The sequence below is a fragment of the Melanerpes formicivorus genome, unplaced genomic scaffold (genome assembly GCF_026170545.1).
Source record: "Melanerpes formicivorus ecotype bairdi unplaced genomic scaffold, bMelFor1.0.p_v2 SCAF_34, whole genome shotgun sequence".
Taxonomy (NCBI): Eukaryota; Metazoa; Chordata; class Aves; order Piciformes; family Picidae; genus Melanerpes; species Melanerpes formicivorus.
Window position 1 is genome coordinate 4,902,037 of NW_027142386.1, and position 17,498 is coordinate 4,919,534.

The 17,498-nt window shown below is 51.4% G+C and overlaps 1 protein-coding gene across 1 annotated transcript; it reads left to right on the forward strand.

The window, feature by feature from the left end:
* Window positions 1-3,879: 3,879 nt before the first annotated feature.
* Window positions 3,880-17,232, forward strand: STC1 (stanniocalcin 1). Its single transcript, XM_068156156.1, has 3 exons — window positions 3,880-4,248; window positions 6,443-6,654; window positions 13,512-17,232. The coding sequence occupies exons 1-3, from the start codon at window positions 3,880-3,882 to the stop codon at window positions 13,780-13,782; spliced, it is 852 nt and encodes a 283-aa protein (XP_068012257.1). The 3' UTR covers window positions 13,783-17,232.
* The last annotated feature ends 266 nt before the right edge of the window (window positions 17,233-17,498 follow it).

Genomic DNA, 17,498 nt, shown 5'->3' on the forward strand with positions numbered 1-17,498 from the left:
CCCCCCCCCCCCCCCCCCCCCCCATCTCTCACCCTCTTTTTTACTTTTCTTCCTTTTACTTTCTCCTCCTTTATTCTTTTTACTTCCCTTTTCTCCTTTCTCTTCTTTTTTCCTTCTCTTCCTTTTTCCTTTTCTCCTTCCTTTTTTTCCTTTCTCCTTCCTTTTTCCTTTTCTCCTTCCTTTTTTTCCTTTCTCCTTCCTTTTTTCCTTTCTCCTTCCTTTTTTCCTTTCTCCTTCCTTTTTTCCTTTCTCCCTTCCTTTTTTTTCCTTTCTCCTTCCTTTTTTCCTTTCTCTTTCCTTTTTTCCTTTCTCCTTCCTTTTTTCCTTTCTCCTTCCTTTTTTCCTTTCCTCCCTTCCTTTTTTCCCTTTCTTTTTATCCCCTTTCTCCTTCCTTTTTCCCCTTCTCCTTCCTTTTTCCCCTTCTCCTTCCTTTTTCCCCTTCTCCTTCCTTTTTCCCTCCTTCCTTCCTTTTTTCCCTTCTCCTTCCTTTTCCCCTTCTCATTTCTTTCTTCTCTTCTCTTCTCCTTTCTTTCTTCCCTTCTCCTTTCTTTTTTCCCTCTCCTTTATTTTTTCCCCTCTCCTTTATTTTTTCCCCTCTCCTTTCTTTTTCCCTTCTCCTTTCTTTTTCCCCTCTCCTTTCTTTTTCCCCTTCCCCTTTTTTCCCTTCCCCTTTTTTCCCCTTCCCCTTTCTTTTTCCCTTCCCTTTCTTTTCCCCTTCCCCTTTCTTTTTTCCCCTTCCCCCTTTCTTTTTCCCCTTCCCCTTTCTTTTTTCCCCCTTCCCCTTTCTTTTTCCCCTTCCCCTTTCTTTTTCCCCCTTCCCCTTTCTTTTTCCCCTTCCCCTTTCTTTTTTCCCTTCCCCTTTCTTTTTTTCCCCCTTCCCCTTTCTTTTTTCCCCTTCCCCCTTTCTTTTTTCCCACTTCCCCTTTCTTTTTTCCCCTTCCCCTTTCTTTTTCCCCTTCCCCTTTCTTTTTTCCCCTTCCCCTTTCTTTTTTCCCCTTCCCCTTCTTTTTTCCCCTTCCCTTTCTTTTTTCCCCTTCCCCTTTCTTTTCCTTTTCCCCTTTCCCCTTTCTTTTTTCCCCTTCCCTTTTCTTTTTTTCCCCTTCCCCTTTCTTTTTTCCCCTTCCCCTTTCTTTTTTCCCCTTCCCCTTTCTTTTTTCCCCTTCCCCTTTCTTTTTTCCCCTTCCCCTTTCTTTTTTCCCCCTTCCCCTTTCTTTTTTCCCCTTCCCCTTTCTTTTTCCCTTTCCCCTTTCTTTTTCTTTTTCTCTTTCCCTTTCTCCTTTCTCTTTCCTTTCTCCTTCTTCTTTTTCCCTTTATGTGTCTTTTTTTTTCTTCCTTCCCCCCCGCCCCCTTTTTTTCCCCCCCTTCTCTAGGTGATCCCGCTTTGGCACGGGGGTTGGACCGGATGATCCCTAGAGATCTCTTCCAACTATTAACATGCTAAGAGTCTATGAAATTGTTTTTCTTCATTTTTACCCCCTTCCTTTCACCCCTCTTCTTTCCCCCCCCTTCTTTTTCCCCTTTTCTCCCTTCTTTTCTCCCCCTGTCTTTTTCTCCCCCCTGGTCTTTTTCTCCCCCTGTCTTTTTCTCCCCCTGTCTTTTTCTCCCCCTGTCTTTTCCTCCTCTCTTTCTTCTTTCCCCTCTTCTATTATTTATTATTATTATTATTATTATTATTATTATTATTATTACTACTACTACTATTATTGTTATTAACTTGATGTCCTGGTAGGAAAGAATGTTAACTGAAGGCTCTGATGCAGGTGGATATTGATGCATAGCTGGAGAAGATATCTCCTGGGTTCAGGAGCTGGGTCAGGGAACCAGTGTGCGTTCTGCTTGCAGGATGCAATCCATCCTCTCCCCTCCTCCCCCATCTACTAAATGAGTTCCATGTATCTTTCCCCCCCCCGCTCGCATGTATCTTTCCTCTCTTCTCCAATTGCAGGCAGACTTCGGTGTTAAATTCCTGGCTTTTTAGGAAGTTGATAAAATCCATGGAAATTCTACTGAAGCATTGTTCTGCCAAACATCTGTCTGCTCAGAGGGAGGTGGGGGGGGAGAAGGGGGGGAAAGAGGGAGAGCTCTGCCACTCTGAAGAATGCAGTAACCTAGAAACTGGCCACTGCTAGCATTTATTTGCAGCCCCTGATTGCTATCAGTGGGATGCTTCCCAGAGTGTGACATTTTAGCAAAGTTGCTTTGACAATTGGCCACGAAAATCGCTGGCAAGTCAGCTCTGGATGCCTCTACTATTGTGCACTGGGAGATGCTGAGATAAGTTGGACACATTGTCTTGAACAATGGCAGTCCAAAAATCTGTCTTCTCCCCCCCCTCCCCCCCCCCCCCCCCCGGCTCCCCCCGCCGCACTGAAAAAGATATTAAGTCTCTAATTTGGAGCTCATTAGCAGATGTCTTATTTTAGATCCGCGAGGCTCTGCAGCATTATCCTAGGGTGTTTGCTCAATTTCCTTTTGTATTTGGTTGCTATAGAAACATAGGGGGCTCCCTGTTGCACCCTGCCTAAAACAATGAAAGCTTCACCGCATCCTGAGGACTGCCCAAAGCGAAGCAAAGTTAGCATCGGAACCTGCGGCGGCAGGACGATGGCAATGAGGCGCTGTGGCAGCCCAGGTGCTGAGCTGGGAAGGGGGTGACCTTCCCAGAGGTTTCTCCCTTTGGGGCACTCAAGTGACAGCAGAGAAGCAGGAGGGGTTAACGGTGTGTGTGGAGGGGGTGAGGGCTGTGTGGTGATTTTGGCAAACACCTTTTGACTTTCTTCTCCACTTTCTGCCAAGCCCCCGGGGATGAGCTGCAGCTTTAAAGCCTCCAAAGCCCCTGGTGCTGGAGGTACAGCTTTAGGCTCCAAAACTTAGCTCTTGACAAGCTGCCTCCCACTAAATGCAAACCCTCACTTTTCCCACACCTAGGATCTGGAGGGGTTTGCATTTCTTGCTGAAGAATGTCTGGTAACCCGACCTGCAGAAGTAATGAATATGCCTTGCACAGCCACTCAGGGGGACAGATTGTTCAGCTTACCAAAAAAAAAAAAAGAGAGAGAGAGAGGTTAATCCCTCCTAATTTCAGGGCAATCATGTGGCAATTCTGCTGATTCACTGCGAACAGGCAGCCCTGCCTGCACTCTGAAAGCTGGGATGAGATGGACACGCTCCTCTGCCGCCCTAACTGCTGCCTCAACCCTTTGCGTTCTCCCCAGGGCAGCTCCCTGACCTCAGCTTTCCCTGCCCAAATGCCTCTTCTCCCTCTGGGCAGCCACGTGCCCTTGTGGCCAAGAAGGCCAATGGGATCCTGGGGGGGTGTTCAGAGGACTGTGGCTAGCAGATCTTGGGAGGTTCTCATCCCCCTTTACTCTGCCCTGGGGAGGCCACAGCAGGAGTGTGGTGTCCAGTCTGGGCTCCCCAGGTGCAGAGGGACAGGGAACTACTGGAGAGAGCCCAGGGCAGGCTGGGAAGATGCTGAGGGGCCTGAAGCAGCTCTCTGAGGAGCAAAGGCTGAGAGCCCTGGGGCTGAGAGCCTGCAGAAGAGCAGCCCCAGAGGGGAGCTGAGCAATGCTCAGCAAGAGCTGAAGGAGCTGGGGGGGGGGGGCAAGAGACTGGGGCCAGACTCTGCTCAGTGGTGCCCATGGACAGGCCAAGGGACAAGGGGCACAAACTGGAACCCAGGAGGTTCCATCTGACCATGAGGAGAAAGTAGTTTGTTGTGAGGGTGCTGGAGGGCTGGAGCAGGCTGCCCAGAGAGGTTGTGGAGTCTCCTTGTGTGGAGAGCTTCCAACCCCCCCTGGGCATTGTGCTGCTGGGCAAGCTGCTGGAGCAGGGTGGGTTGGACTGGCTGACCTCCAGAGCTCCCTTCCCACCCCCACCATGCATGCTTTCAGGGATTCTGTGAAGCAGGTGCAGCTTCTGCTGCTGGATTTGCTGAGGATCTCTTTGGCCTTTCTCCCTCACCTCTCCCTCCAGTCCCAAGAAGCACCAAGGCTGCTGCTGGGTCTGCAGCTGAACGCGAGGGGACCCTGGGGAAGGTCTTTGCAGCGTGGGGCAGGGGGCAGCTGTGCCTTTGCTAAGGTGGTGCCTGTGGCTCTCTCTGCAGCAGAGGTGGTTCGCTGCCTGAACAGTGCCCTCCAGGTGGGCTGCGGAGCCTTTGCCTGCCTGGAGAACTCCACCTGTGACACGGATGGGATGTATGACATCTGCAAGTCCTTCCTCTACAGTGCTGCTAAATTTGACACTCAGGTACGGTACAGAGCCAACAGGAATAAAAACATAAACCTCCCCCTTGAAGCTCCCTTTTCAACACAGAGCTTTTCCCAGCCATAGAGTCACAGAACCACAGAATTGTCAGGCTTGGAAGGGACCTCAAGGCTCGTCCAGTTCCAACCCCCCTGCCATGGGCAGGGACACCTCACACCACAGCAGGTTGCTCACAGCCACATCCAGCCTGGCCTTAAAAACCTCCAGGGCTGAAGCTTCCACCACCTCCCTGAGCAACCTCTTCCAGTGTCACCCCCATGGTGAAAAACCTCTTCCTAATATCCTACCTGAATCTACCCATTCCTTTTTTTTCCCATTCCCCCCAGGCCTATCACTCTCTGACACCCTAAACAGTCCCTCCCCAGCTTTCCTGTAGCCCCCTTCAGATCCTGGAAGGCCACAATTAGGTCACCTGGGAGCCTTCTCCTCTCCAGCCTGCACAACCCCAACTCCCTCAGTCTGTCCTCACAGCAGAGCAGCTCCAGCCCTCTGCTCATCCTCATTGCCCTTCTCAGTCCTGCAGCCCCGTGTCCAGATGCTTTATTGAACAGATGCCTTCCTTTCTCTGGCCTACAAAAAAAGCTGGGGAGGGATTTTTTGGCCTGTCAGGTAGTGACAGGACTGGGGGGAATGAGGGTGGTGAGAGACTGGCATAGGTTGCCCAGGGAAGTGGTGGAAGCCTCATCCCTGGAGGTTTTGAAGGCCAGGCTGGATGTGGCTGTGAGCAACCTGCTGTAGTGTGAGGTGTCCCTGCCCATCCCAGGGAGGTTGGAACTGGCTGATCCTTGAGGTCCCTTCCAGCCCTGACAGTTCTGTGATTCTGTGATTCTCTGGGGCCTGTGCAGGATTAACCCTTCCTTTCTCGCAGCCCTTTGCTGCTCCTCTGAACCCTGGGGTTGGGGGTTGGCTCTCAGTGCATCCTTCAGGGCTGTTTCCCACCCTACATTTTCCATGTGCTGTGTGCAGTGTGTGAGGACTTGGCAAGGAGAGTTCCATGGGGTGGAGAGCTGAGCTTCCTCTTCAGGAGGAAATCGAAACCTCCTTCGAACAAAGTAAAGCTTCTGACTGTGTGACCTGGCACAGGGCTGGGATTTGGCTTGGAAGTCTCAGTCCTGGGAATTCAGAGCCAGATCAAGCTTCTCTGGAGCTGCAGCCACTCACAACAAAACAAAGCAGAGAATCAGAGGATTGTTTGGGTTGGCAAAGACCTCTAAGATGTCCAACCATCACCTAAGACCACCACAACCATTGAAAGGGAATAGCAGTAGCAGTAGTCAGCATTTAGGATCCAGCTACCTGCCCTGCTTCTTCAGGGACCCCCAGCAGGTCTGTACTTGCCCCAGGGCTGATGGATAGCAGCCAGCCATAGCCAGGGGTCATAAAATAGAATCATTTTGATTAGAAAAGCTCTTCAAGAGCATTGACTCCAAGCATTCTCTACCTCTACCAAGGCTGGGTCTAACCCATGGCCCTCAGCATCACATCTCTGAGGCTATGAAACACCTCCAGATGTTTCATTCAACTTCCTCCCTGGGCAGCCTGTTCCAGTGTTTGAGAATCCTTTCAGTGAAGAAGTTTCTTCTAATGTCCAACCTAAACCTGCCCTGGTGTAACCTGAAGCCATTTCCTCTTGCTCATAGGGAGAAGAGTCCAACCCCCAGCCAGCTCCAACCTCCTCTCAGGGAGTTATAGAATTGTTAGGGTTGGAAGGGACCTCAAGGCTCAGCCAGTCCCAACCCCCCTGCCATGGGCAGGGACACCTCACACCACAGCAGGTTGCTCACAGCCATATCCAGCCTAGTGTTAAACACCTCCAGGGATGAGGCTTCCACCACCTCCCTGGGCAACCTGTGCCAGGCTCTCACCACCCCCATGGGGGAACAACTTCTTCCTCACATCCAATCTGAATCTCCCCACTTCTAGTTTTGCTCCATCCCCCCCAATTCTATCACTCCCTGACACCCTCAGAAGTCTCTCCCCAGCTTTCTTGGAGCCTCCTTCAGATACTGGAAGGCCACAATTAGGTCTCCTCAGAGCCTTATCCTCTCCAGCCTGCACAGCCCCAACACTCTCTGTCTCAGAGTTGAAGAGACCCAGAAGATTCTCCCCTCCCTTCCTGTGGAACCTGTGGCACTTCAAGGTTGTTTGTGGCTTTTTCTCCCCCTTCTCTTTGCAGGGAAAAGCTTTTGTGAAAGAAAGCTTGAAATGCATTGCAAACGGGGTCACGTCCAAGGTGTTCCTGGCCATCAGGAGGTGCTCCACGTTCCAAAGAATGATCTCTGAAGTGCAGGAGGAGTGCTACAGCAAGCTGGATATGTGTGGCATTGCCAAACGCAACCCTGAAGCCATCACAGAGGTCGTTCAGCTTCCAAATCAGTTCACCAACCGGTACGTGAGGGCTTTGCTCAGCTGAGATGCACAGGGAAAGCAATGAGGGGAACCAAGCTGACTAACATCTAAGTATTCACAGGATCACAGGGTGTTAGGGGTTGGAAGGGACCTCTAGAGATCATCAAGCCCAACCCCTCTGCCAGAGCAGGAGCAGAGAATCCAGCACAGATCACACAGAACACATCCAGATAGGTCTTGAATGTCTCCAGTGAAGGAGACTCCACAACCTCTCTGGGCAGCCTGCTCCAGGCCTCTGGGATGCTCAGAGTGTAGAAGTTGCTCCTCATGGTGAGGTGGAACTTCCTGGGCTGCACTTTCCATCCCTTGCCCCTTGGCCTGTGCCAGGGTGCAGCTGAGCAGAGCCTGTCCCCTCCCTCCTGCCCCCCAGCCCTCAGCTCTTGAGAGACATTGATCAGATCCCTCTCAGCCTTCTCCTCTCCACACTCAGCACCCCCAGGGCTCTCAGCCTCTCCTCCCCAGGCACTGCTGCAGTCCTTTCAGCAGCCTTGCAGCCCTCCCTTGGACTCTCTCCAGCAGCTCCCTGTCCCTGCTCAACTGGGGAGCCCAGAGCTGGATGCAATATTCCAGGTGTGGCCTCAGCAGGGCAGAGCAGAGGGGGAGCAGAATGCAGCTCAGCCTAAGCAATGCTCTCTGCTTTCTTTGAGTCCTGGTGAGGTTTCAGCAGTGTTGTTCTGATTCTCCTCTTTTGGTGCATCCATCTAAAACCATCTCCATAAAAATAGCTTGACATAAGTTGCCTCATAGAATGGCTCAGCTTGGAAGGGACCTCAGTGCTCATCTACCCCAACCTCCCCACCATGGGCAGGGACAGCTCTCAACTACATTTGGTTGCTCAAGGCCTCATCCAACTTGGCCTTGAACACCCCCAGGCAGGAGGCAGCCACAGCTCCCCTGGGCAGCCTATTCCAGAGCCTCACCACCTTTGCACCGAAGAACTTCTTCCTCAGCTCCAGACTAACCCTGCTCTGCCTCAGCTTTTGGTCTGTCCTTAGACACCATCAGGAGAAGTCTCTCTGCAGCCTTCCTGCAGGATCCCTTCAGGTCCTGGCAGGCAGCTCTGAGGTCCCCCTGGAGTCTTCTCTTCTCCAGGCTGAACACCCCCAGCTCCCTCAGCCTGTGCTCACAGCAGAGCTGCTCCAGCCCTTGGAGCATCTTTGTGGCCTCCTCTGGCCTCACTCCAGCAGCTCTGTGTCCTTCTTGTGCTGGGGACAGCAGAACTGGAGGCAGGCTTGGAGGTGAGGTCTGAGCAGAGCAGAGCCAACGGGCAGAATCCCCTCTGCTGCCCTGCTGCCCACACTGCTCCTTTGGATGCAGCCCAGCACACAGCTGCCTCTGGGCTGCAGAAGGGCACTGCTGGCTCCTGGCGAACTTCTCATCCACTTCTTTGTGCTTCAGACATTGCAATCCCAGGACTTTTTGACACCTAGCACTGAGGTCTTGCCCTCTGTGTTACCATGACAAGGTGAAGAGCTAGGAAAGCCCAGAGGGAAGCAGGGGAAATGCTCCTCTCTAACCTTCTCCTGCCATGATCCAGTAGTTCACACTTCCAGAGGTAGTCTGCTGTTCTTCATGTTCTCTTTTAGGGTTGCCTTCACCCCTGTTCCTCCTTGATAGCAAAGGCTGCCTGCAGAGATGGGCACCACGCTGCTCCCTGGCACCTTTGTCTGAGCACAGGACTGCCCTGTCCCCATCCTTCAAGGACAAGGCACAGAGAGAGGCTTCAGGCAGCTACTGCAGCCTGCAAGGGCAGGGATTGCTTCCTCTAAATCCTGGAACAATCAGTGCTGAGTCTTGTGATGGGGATCAAAGGGATCTTTTTGAACAGTTGGAGTAAATATGCTCTAGAATTGGAGTGCAGTCAGACCCAGCTGCAGTTTCAGAGGCTGGCTGCCTGGGGAGGATGCTACAACCCCTCTGGAGTGGCTCTTTGACTGGATCTAGGAGCATCTGAAGCCCCCAGACCTAGCCCAGGACAGGTATGCAGGTGACAGATGCATGTCACAGCTCTGAGCAGCATCAATTTGTGACAGGAAACTCTGTTGGAGATCTTACATCCAGAAAAAGTACACTTGTGGGAAGGTGACAGCAACACTTTTGTGCCTCTGCCCTCTTGCCCCAAGCAAATCTGGAAGAGGTTTGCTTCAGCATTCCCCCAGGGGCTGGGGTGAGGAGCAGGGAGCACCACAGCATCTGTGTTCTGCAGGCTGAGAGAGCAGTTCAGGTCAATACAGAATCCCAGCAGAACCCCGGTATGGCAGGGGTTGGAAGGGAGCTCTGGAGCTCACCCAGCCCAAGCCCCCTGCTCCAGCAGGGCACCCACAGCAGCTTGCCCAGGGGCACAATGGCCAGGGGCAGGTTGGAAGCTCAGGAGACTTCACAACCTCTCTGGGCAGCCTGCTCCAGGCCTCCAGCACCCTCACAATAAACAACTTTCTCCTCATGGTCAGATGGAACCTCCTGGGCTCCAGTTTGTGCCCCTTGTCCCTTGGCCTGTCCCTGGGCACCACTGAGCAGAGTCTGGCCCCAGCCTCTTGCCCCCCCCAGCTCCTTCAGCTCTTGCTGAGCATTGCTCAGCTGCCCTCTGGGGCTGCTCTGCTTCAGGCTCTCAGCCCCAGGGCTCTCAGCAGTTGCTCCTCACAGAGCTGCTCCAGGCCCTTCAGCAGCTTCCCAGCCTCTTCTGAACTCTTTCCAGTAGTTCCCTGTCACTTTTGATCTGGGGAGCCCAGAACTGGAGCCAGGATTCCAGCTGTGGCCTCGCCAGGACTGAGTAGAGGGGTAGGAGAACCTTTCTCTCCCTGCTGCCCATACTCTTCTTGACCATTTGCCTTGTTGGCCATGAGGCTGCTGGCTCATGGTGGAGGTGTGTGATGGATTGTGGAGTTACACAGCACATGGTGTGGCTGTAGGGACACTGGGGTGAGGAGGGGACACTGAAGTGAGGGAGGAAGCAGTGACAGCAGCAGCAGTGTGAGGGACGTTGGGGCCATTCCTCTCAGGAGGACCAAGCCTGAGCCAGAGCTGCTGTCTTCCTGAGGCAGAGGGAACTCCTCCCCCACGGCTCTAGCCCCGGTGAAGCCAGAGGATATTGTGAGCTGTTGAGTAACAAAAGCAGCAGGATTTCCCAGCTCATAGTTTACACTGAGGTCTCCTAAAGCATCCTGCTTTCCCAGCCCCTGTCCCAACATAGCCACAGAATAAGAATGTGCCACTTGGCCTGGGACACTGAGAGGAAGTAGTTAAAGGTCATAGCATCTTCCTGTGATTTAATCTCATGGCAGGAGCAGGAGGAGAGGAAAGCCTGAGCTGCCTTTGCCTGCAGACCAGCTACTGAAAGGCTGTTTGATTGCAGCTCCAGCTATGGAAACCACCAAGCTGTGGTTGTGTGAGGGAGCTGTGGGCAGCAGCAGAAGGCAGAAGGGATCTGCTACTCCCTTCAGAGAATCACACAGGGGTTGGAAGGGACCTTTGGAGATCATCCAGTTCAACCCTCTTGCTAAAGCAGGTTTCCCCAGAGCAGGTTGCACAAGGACGTGTCCAGGTGGTTTTGGAAGCTCTCCAGAGAAGGAGACTCCACAACCCCTCTGGGCAGCCTGCTCCAGGCCTCCAGCACCCTCACAGGAGAGTTTTTCTTTGTGGAACCTCCTGGTTCCAGTTTGTGCCCATTTCCCCTTGGCCTGTCCATGGGCACCACTCAGCAGAGTCTGACCCCAGCCTCTTGCCCCCCACAGCTCCTTTAGCTCTTGCTGAGCATTGCTCAGCTCCCCTCTGGGGCTGCTCTTCTGCAGGCTCTCAGCCCCAGGGCTCTCAGCCTTTGCTGCTGCCAGAGCTGCTCCAGGCCCCTCAGCATCTGCTGGATGATTCCTGTGGTGGAAGCAGGACACATGGCTCAGGCAGATGTGTTCATCATCAACTACTGTGCACGCTCCAGACCTTAATATTAACACCAGCACCATGCTCCTCCCTGCCTGAGCCTGCTCCTTTTGTTCTTCAAGTGCAGCAGAAACTTTAACCTCACCTGACCTCCTCTGGCTGCTCTGAAGGCCAGAGCTGAGAGTTAGGAAAGGAGCTTGAATGTGGACTCTCATTTCCCTCTTCCTTCCCCTCCTCCACCTGCAGCTTATTCCCATCTCTTCTCCTGTGGAAAAATGTCATGGTGACCTTAAAGGCTTAAAATAAGTTCCCCAACGTCCTCTCAGGCAGAAGTAGCTCAGCGAATGTCCAAGTGCTGCTCTCCTCCCAACATCCTCTCCCCCCAGCTTTCTCTCCCTAGGAAGGTGGTCTCTTGTCCAGTGAGGTCTCACAGTCCTGATTTGCTCTCCCTGCCCACACCAAGCAGGTCTGTGCTGCTTGTGCCCCAGCCCCCTGGATGACCCTCCCTTGGAGCCCTCTTCTCTGCTTGGCTCAAGCAGCGCTGGGGAAACAGAGCAGCATCATTTCCTGGCTCCCTCCTGGAGCAAGGAACGTTCCTGAGGCTGCTGGAAGGTGCAAAGGCAGCAGCAGGCTCTGGAGGAGGCAGAAATGCAACAGGGAGAAGCATGAGGTCCTGCCTTGTGAGGTAGGGGTTAGGAGGTGACCTGCTGGGAAGTAGCTCCCAGAGAAAAACTGAGTGTGCAGGGGGACAAGCTGCCAAGAAGGCCAAGGGGTCCTGGGGTGCATGAAGAAGAGTGTGGGCAGCAGGGACAGAAAGGTTCTCCTCTACTCAGTCCTGGTGAGGCCACAGCTGGAGTCCTGGCTCCAGTTCTGGGCTCCCCAGATCACAAGTGACAAGGAACTACTGGAAAGAGTTCAGAAGAGGCTGGGAAGATGCTGAGGAGGAGGTTCCATTTGACCCTGAGGAGAAAGTAGTTTGGTGTGAGGGTGCTGGAGGCCTGGAGCAGGCTGCCCAGAGAGGTTGTGGAGTCTCCTTGTATGGAGAGCTTCCAACCCCCCCCCCCGGGCATTGTGCCCCTGGGCAAGCTGCTGTGGGTTCCCCTGCTTTGGCAGGGGGGTTGGACTGGATGACCTCCAGACCTCCCTTCCACCCCCACCATGCTGGGATTCTGGAATTCTGTGACTTAATGCATGGTCAGCTCTTTGGAAGTGACAACTGAAGATCTGGCCCCAGGGAATACCTGCATCTGTCAGGCTCTGACTTGGACTCAGCTTGCCTGGACTCTTGCTAAAGGCTCTGCGGGGAGAGCGGTGGCAGGGGACAATGCCTCAGGGATGGATATGTTCACAGGAAGGGTTGCTCTGGCTCAGAGCAGTGGTCTGTTTGTCTATCCTCCTGTCTGGTGATGACTTGGCTCTGTAAGAAACAAGGAGTTGTTTTCTTCCTAAAGCTGCAGAAACTTGGGGTGTTTATGAGCTACTAAAACATCTCCTTAAGCCTTCATTGTCTTAGCTCCTGGCTTCCTGATCCCCCAGGGTGACACCAAAATCCCATCTGCTTTACCTGTCTGAGCTGGAGCAGCTGCTTGGGTAGGACAACTGAAACAGAAGGTTGAAAGTTTCTGTTCCTCCTGGGTGTCATAGGCACAGCATCTCCAGGGCCAGAGCATGTGTCAGGTGCAGTGAGAGGATGTGTGTTGAGCAGCCTGGTCTAGGAGGAGACGTCCCTGCCCATGGCAGGGGCTTGGAACTAGATGATCTCTAAGGTCCCTTCCAACCCTTCCTTGCTGAAGGAAGAGGGCAGGTTTCCATGGAAAGTGCAGCTCATGGCTTTTTCCCTCACTGCTGTGCTTCTGGGGACCCTCCTTCAGGAAGAGTTTCTACTGAGCTCATTAAATTCTTGTTCCTCCAAAACTACTTGCCCCAGATCACTCCCAACAGATGTGTTTGGGGCAGTCAGCCATTCTTCTTAGGCCTTTGGTTGAAAGCTCTGCTACCTGGAGTGAGAGGATGAGAGGTGATGGCTTCAAACTGGAAGAAGCTGGATTTAGATTGGACATGGGGAGGAAATTCTTCCCCATGAGGGTGGTGAGGCAGTGGAACAGGTTGCCCACAGAAGTCATGGAGGCTCCAACCCTGGAAGTGTTCAAAACCAGGTTGGAAGGGGCCTTGAGCAACCTGGGCTAGTAGGAGGCGTCCCTGCCCTTGGCAAGGCAGGTTGGAACTGGCTGACCTTTCAGGTCCCTTCAAACCCAAAGGAGTCTTTGATTCTATGTTTGTGCCCTGTCAAAAACCCCATCTCAAAGACACTGAAAAATTCTGATTCTCATACTTTGGTTGCTGGGACTGGTCTGGCTTGGGCCCAGCTCCTGCTTTACTGGGAGATGGCTTGGTATAGAGCCGTAGAACCATAGAATTGTCAGGGCTGGAAGGGATCTCAAGGCTCAGCCAGTTCCAACCCCCTGCCATGGGCAGGAACACCTCACACCACAGCAGGCTGCTCACAGCCACATCCAGCCTGGCTGCAAAAACCTCCAGGGATGAGGCTTCCACCACCTCCCTGGGCAACCTCTTCCACTCTCTCACCACCTCCACGGTGAAAACCTTCTTCCTAACATCCAATCTGAATCTCCCCACTTCTAGTTTTGCTCAATTTCCCCCTAGTCCTACCACTCCCTGACACCCTAAAAAGTCCCTCCCCAGCTTTCTTGTAGCCCACTTAAGCTACTGGAATGAGGTCTCCTTTCATAGAATTCACAGATTCACAGAATGGTTTAGGTTGGAAGGGACCTTAAAGATCTAGCTCCAACCCCCCTGCCTTCTCCTCTCCAGACTGAATGTCCCCAACTCTCTCAGTCTCAGAGAGTTGTAGAGATCCAGAAGGGTCTCCCTTCTCTCTCCACAGTCCTTCCTGTGGCATCTATGGCACTTTAAGGTTTGGTTTTCTTCCTTCCCTCTTGCAGGTATTACAACAAGCTGGTGAGAAGCTTACTGGAGTGTGATGAAGAGACAGTCAGCACCATCAAGGACAGCTTGATGGAGAAGATTGGCCCCAACATGGCCAGCCTCTTCCACCTGCTGCAGGCAGATCACTGTGCCCAAGGCCACCCGAGGGCAGACTTCACCAGGAGACGCATCAGTGAGCCCCAGAAGCTAAAACTCTACTTCAGGAACCTCCGAGGTGAGGGCTCCCTCCCTCCCCACACCAAGCACAGCTCCGCCGAGAGCCCCTAAGGCCGCTGGGGGCTGGGGAAGGGGGTGGGGGGAAGGCACCCCGGGTGTGCAAAGGGATGCTCAGAGCACCTACCAAAGCTGAAGGCTCTCTAGAAGAGTGCTGCACCCAAACCACCTGTACTGTAGCTAGTTTTCATCAGGACTAGGGACTGGTCTTACGAGTTTAGCCGTTGAATATTTTCTATCCCCTCTCCAACATCACTTTTGCATGGATCCCATTTGGGTGTCTCAGCTTTTCCAAACGTCCTCCATCTCTTTTCCTCCCCACCAAGAGAACAAACCAAAAACAGCCAAAAAAAAGAGAGACAAGCCCCCCCCCCCCCCCCCCCCTTTAAAATGACCTTAGTCTTCAAGAGAAGTCAGCCCTTCAGACACCAAACTCCCAAACTGTACTGTAGCAGCTCCACCAGTGAGGTCTGAAGCTTTGGCAGGCCAGGGGAACAGTCTGTTCTCGGCTGGAGGAAGCTGGTAGGCGATGGGAGATGCACTAATGACTGTTGCACATCCTCATGGAGGCAGTGGAATTCGTGTTATGAATCTGTGCTGGCCATGGACGAATATGAACCTCGTATTCCTGGTCTCTTTAGTGTCATACAATCCTCATCCTTCCACTCCAGCTCTGGTAATCCACACACACCCACACCCCCTCCCAACCTGCTAGCTGTGGATGATTCTAATTACCACGACCTTGGCACCACGGTGCAAAATGAGTTCAGACACCACCATCGCCACCCCACCCCCCTCACCTTGCCACACACCAAATCATCAGGGAAAGGACCTTTTTGTACCCAAATCATCAGGGAAAGGACCTTTTTGTACCCAAAATCATCAGGGAAAGGACCATTTTGTACCCAAATGATCTGGAAAAGGATCATTTCACACCCAAATCATTAGGGAAAGGATCATTTTGTACCCAAAATCATCAGGGAAAGGATCATTTTGTACCCAAATCATCAGGGAAAGGATCATTTTGTACCCAAAATCATCAGGGAAAGGATCATTTTGTACCCAAAATCATCATGAAAAAGACCATTTTGTACCCAAAATCATCAGGGAGAGGATCATTTTGTACCCAAAATCACTAGGGAAAGGATCATTTTTTGCACCCAAGTGATCTGGAAAAGGATCATTTCACACCCAAATCATTAGGGAAAGGATCATTTTGTACCCAAGTGATCTGGAAAAGGATCATTTTGTACCCAAAATCATCAGGGAAAGGATCATTTTGTACCCAAGTGATCGGGAAAAGGATCATTTTGTACCCAAAATCATCAGGGAAATTATCATTTTGTACCCAAATCATCAGGGAAAGGATCACTTTGTACCCAAATGATCTGGGAAAGGATCATTTTGTACCCAGAATCATCAGGGAAAGGATCATTTTGTACCCAGGTGATCTGGAAAAGGATCATTTTGTACCCAAAATCATCAGGGAAATGATCATTTTGTACCCAAAATCATCAGGGAAAGGATCACTTTGTACCCAAATGATCTGGGAAAGGATCATTTTGTACCCAAAATCATCAGGGAAAGGATCATTTTGTACCCAAAATCACTAGGGAAAGGATCATCTTTGTACCCAAGTGATCTGGAAAAGGATCATTCCACACCCAAATCATTAGGGAAAGGATCATCTTTGTACCCAAGTGATCTGGAAAAAGATCATTTTGTACCCAAAATCATCAGGGAAAGGATCACTTTGTACCCAAATGATCTGGGAAAGGATCATTTTGTACCCAAAATCATCAGGGAAAGGATCATTTTGTACCCAAAATCATCAGGGAAAGGATCACTTTGTACCCAAATGATCTGGGAAAGGATCATTTTGTACCCAGAATCATCAGGGAAAAGACCATTTTGTACTCTGGCAATGATGCCAGGAAGTGCCAGTCGATGGGGTCGAAGCTAGTCAGGAGGTTCCATAATCTTGCCTTGTGTTTCAAGCTAACATCTCTGTACTGTATTTAACTGTCTGAAAGCTTTAAAAGACATCTTTAGAGAAACAAAACCCTGTCTTAAGACTAGAGTATTAAAGGTCTTGCTCTAACTGTGGTATAAATAGTTTTAAAGTCTGTCATGTACTGTACAGAAATTCCACCAGAGTCTGCTCCTTCAAAAGGAGCAGGACAGGAGAACTTTGTGGCATAAACTTAGTTTGGGGAGTTAGCTTCTTTTTTGTTGTTTTCTCTTTCCTCTTTTTTGCTTCCTTCTCTTTTCAAGAGCTCTGCCTTCTGCTCTGTGGCCTTTTTCTGGTGGAAGAAGTAAAAAAAAAGGAGGTTGTTTAGGAGAGAAATGAAAGGGCCAGGGACAAACCTCTCTTAGAATCAATGCACTGGGTTGGAAGGGACCTCTTAGAGGTCACCTAGTCCAACCTTCCCCCTTGGGAATCAGCAGGGACATCCCCAGTTGGAGCAGGTGGGGATGGCTTCTGCTGGTTAAAATGGGAGCCCAAACCGGCCAGTCCTGGCTCCCCAGAGCTGCTGTGACATGTAGTTAAGACACAAGGCACCAAGTGCTGCTGTAGAGCTACTGGAGGAGTCAGGTATCAGCTGGGAGAGTTATCAACCCTGGATGTGTTTAAAGGTGGTTTGGATGTGGTGCTTGGGGATCTGGTTTAGGGGTGAACCTTGCAGAGTAAGGTTACTGGTTGGACTTGGTGACCCTGAGGGTCTTTCCCAACCTGAATGTTTCTGTGATTCTGTGATCAGATGGCTGACAAAAAGCTGCTTTGGGACCTCAGAGCTGCTGCAGGGTAAAAACTTGGAGGCATTGGGGGGTTGGGGGGGGAAAGGCAGGGAAAAACCTTCCAATCCTCTTCAGCAGCAGCACTAAAGCAGTGTGCCTGGCTGCCAGAGGACTTTAACCCTCTCACCCCTGCCTTTCCTCCACCGACCTCTCCAGCAGCTCCTGCGAGCAGGAGTGGAACAGAAGGTCCCACAGTTAATAGCTGTGGGGAAGGAGCCTTCAATAAATGCTGCTCCACACAGCACACAGTAATGTGGTGAAGGAAGCCAGATCCATGCTCCAGATCCATCCTGCTAGAGCCCTTCTGTCAAGTGGCTGAGGCTTGCTCAAATACTTTGAGAGAGCAAATAAAGGAGGGATCTACTGTTTTTTGGTCTTTCTGTTCAGAATCTAGACCCAGACAACTTCTTTGTTGGGTTAGTTTTTGTTTGCTTGCTTTTTGGTTTGCTGTTTGGTTGTGTTTGGGGTTGGGTTATTTTATTCTATTTTATTCTACTTATTTTTTATGTTAAAATTGATTTTATTTTATCCTGGTCTATTTTGTTTTATTTTAAACCACAAGGCCTTTAAACAATTAACTTGCTGCTAATCTATGGAAACCAGATGGAGTGGCAGCAGTTCTGCTGCTGCTGTCCTTCATTCAATGTAGCCCAAAAAGTGCTGTCAGGAAACTGGAAGTGGCAGGAAAGAAGAAGGGGGGAAAAAGGCAAAAGAAAGATAAAAGAATCATTGCTGATGCTGGTGAGAGAGTGGTGGTTGTAGTTCTGGTGTGATTTAACACTCTGGGTTGTGCCCTTTCCAGGGCAAGTGAGGTGCAATGTGGCCTTTTTCTTCAGGCAGCCAGGTAGAAGGGTTCAACACAGAGAAGGTTTGCAAGGTGGCAAAAGAAACCCCCAGACCAAAGGCCCTTTGAATATCCTGCCCCTGAAAGTCTGATTGATGCCTGAGAACTGATCCCAGAGCTGTGTGTG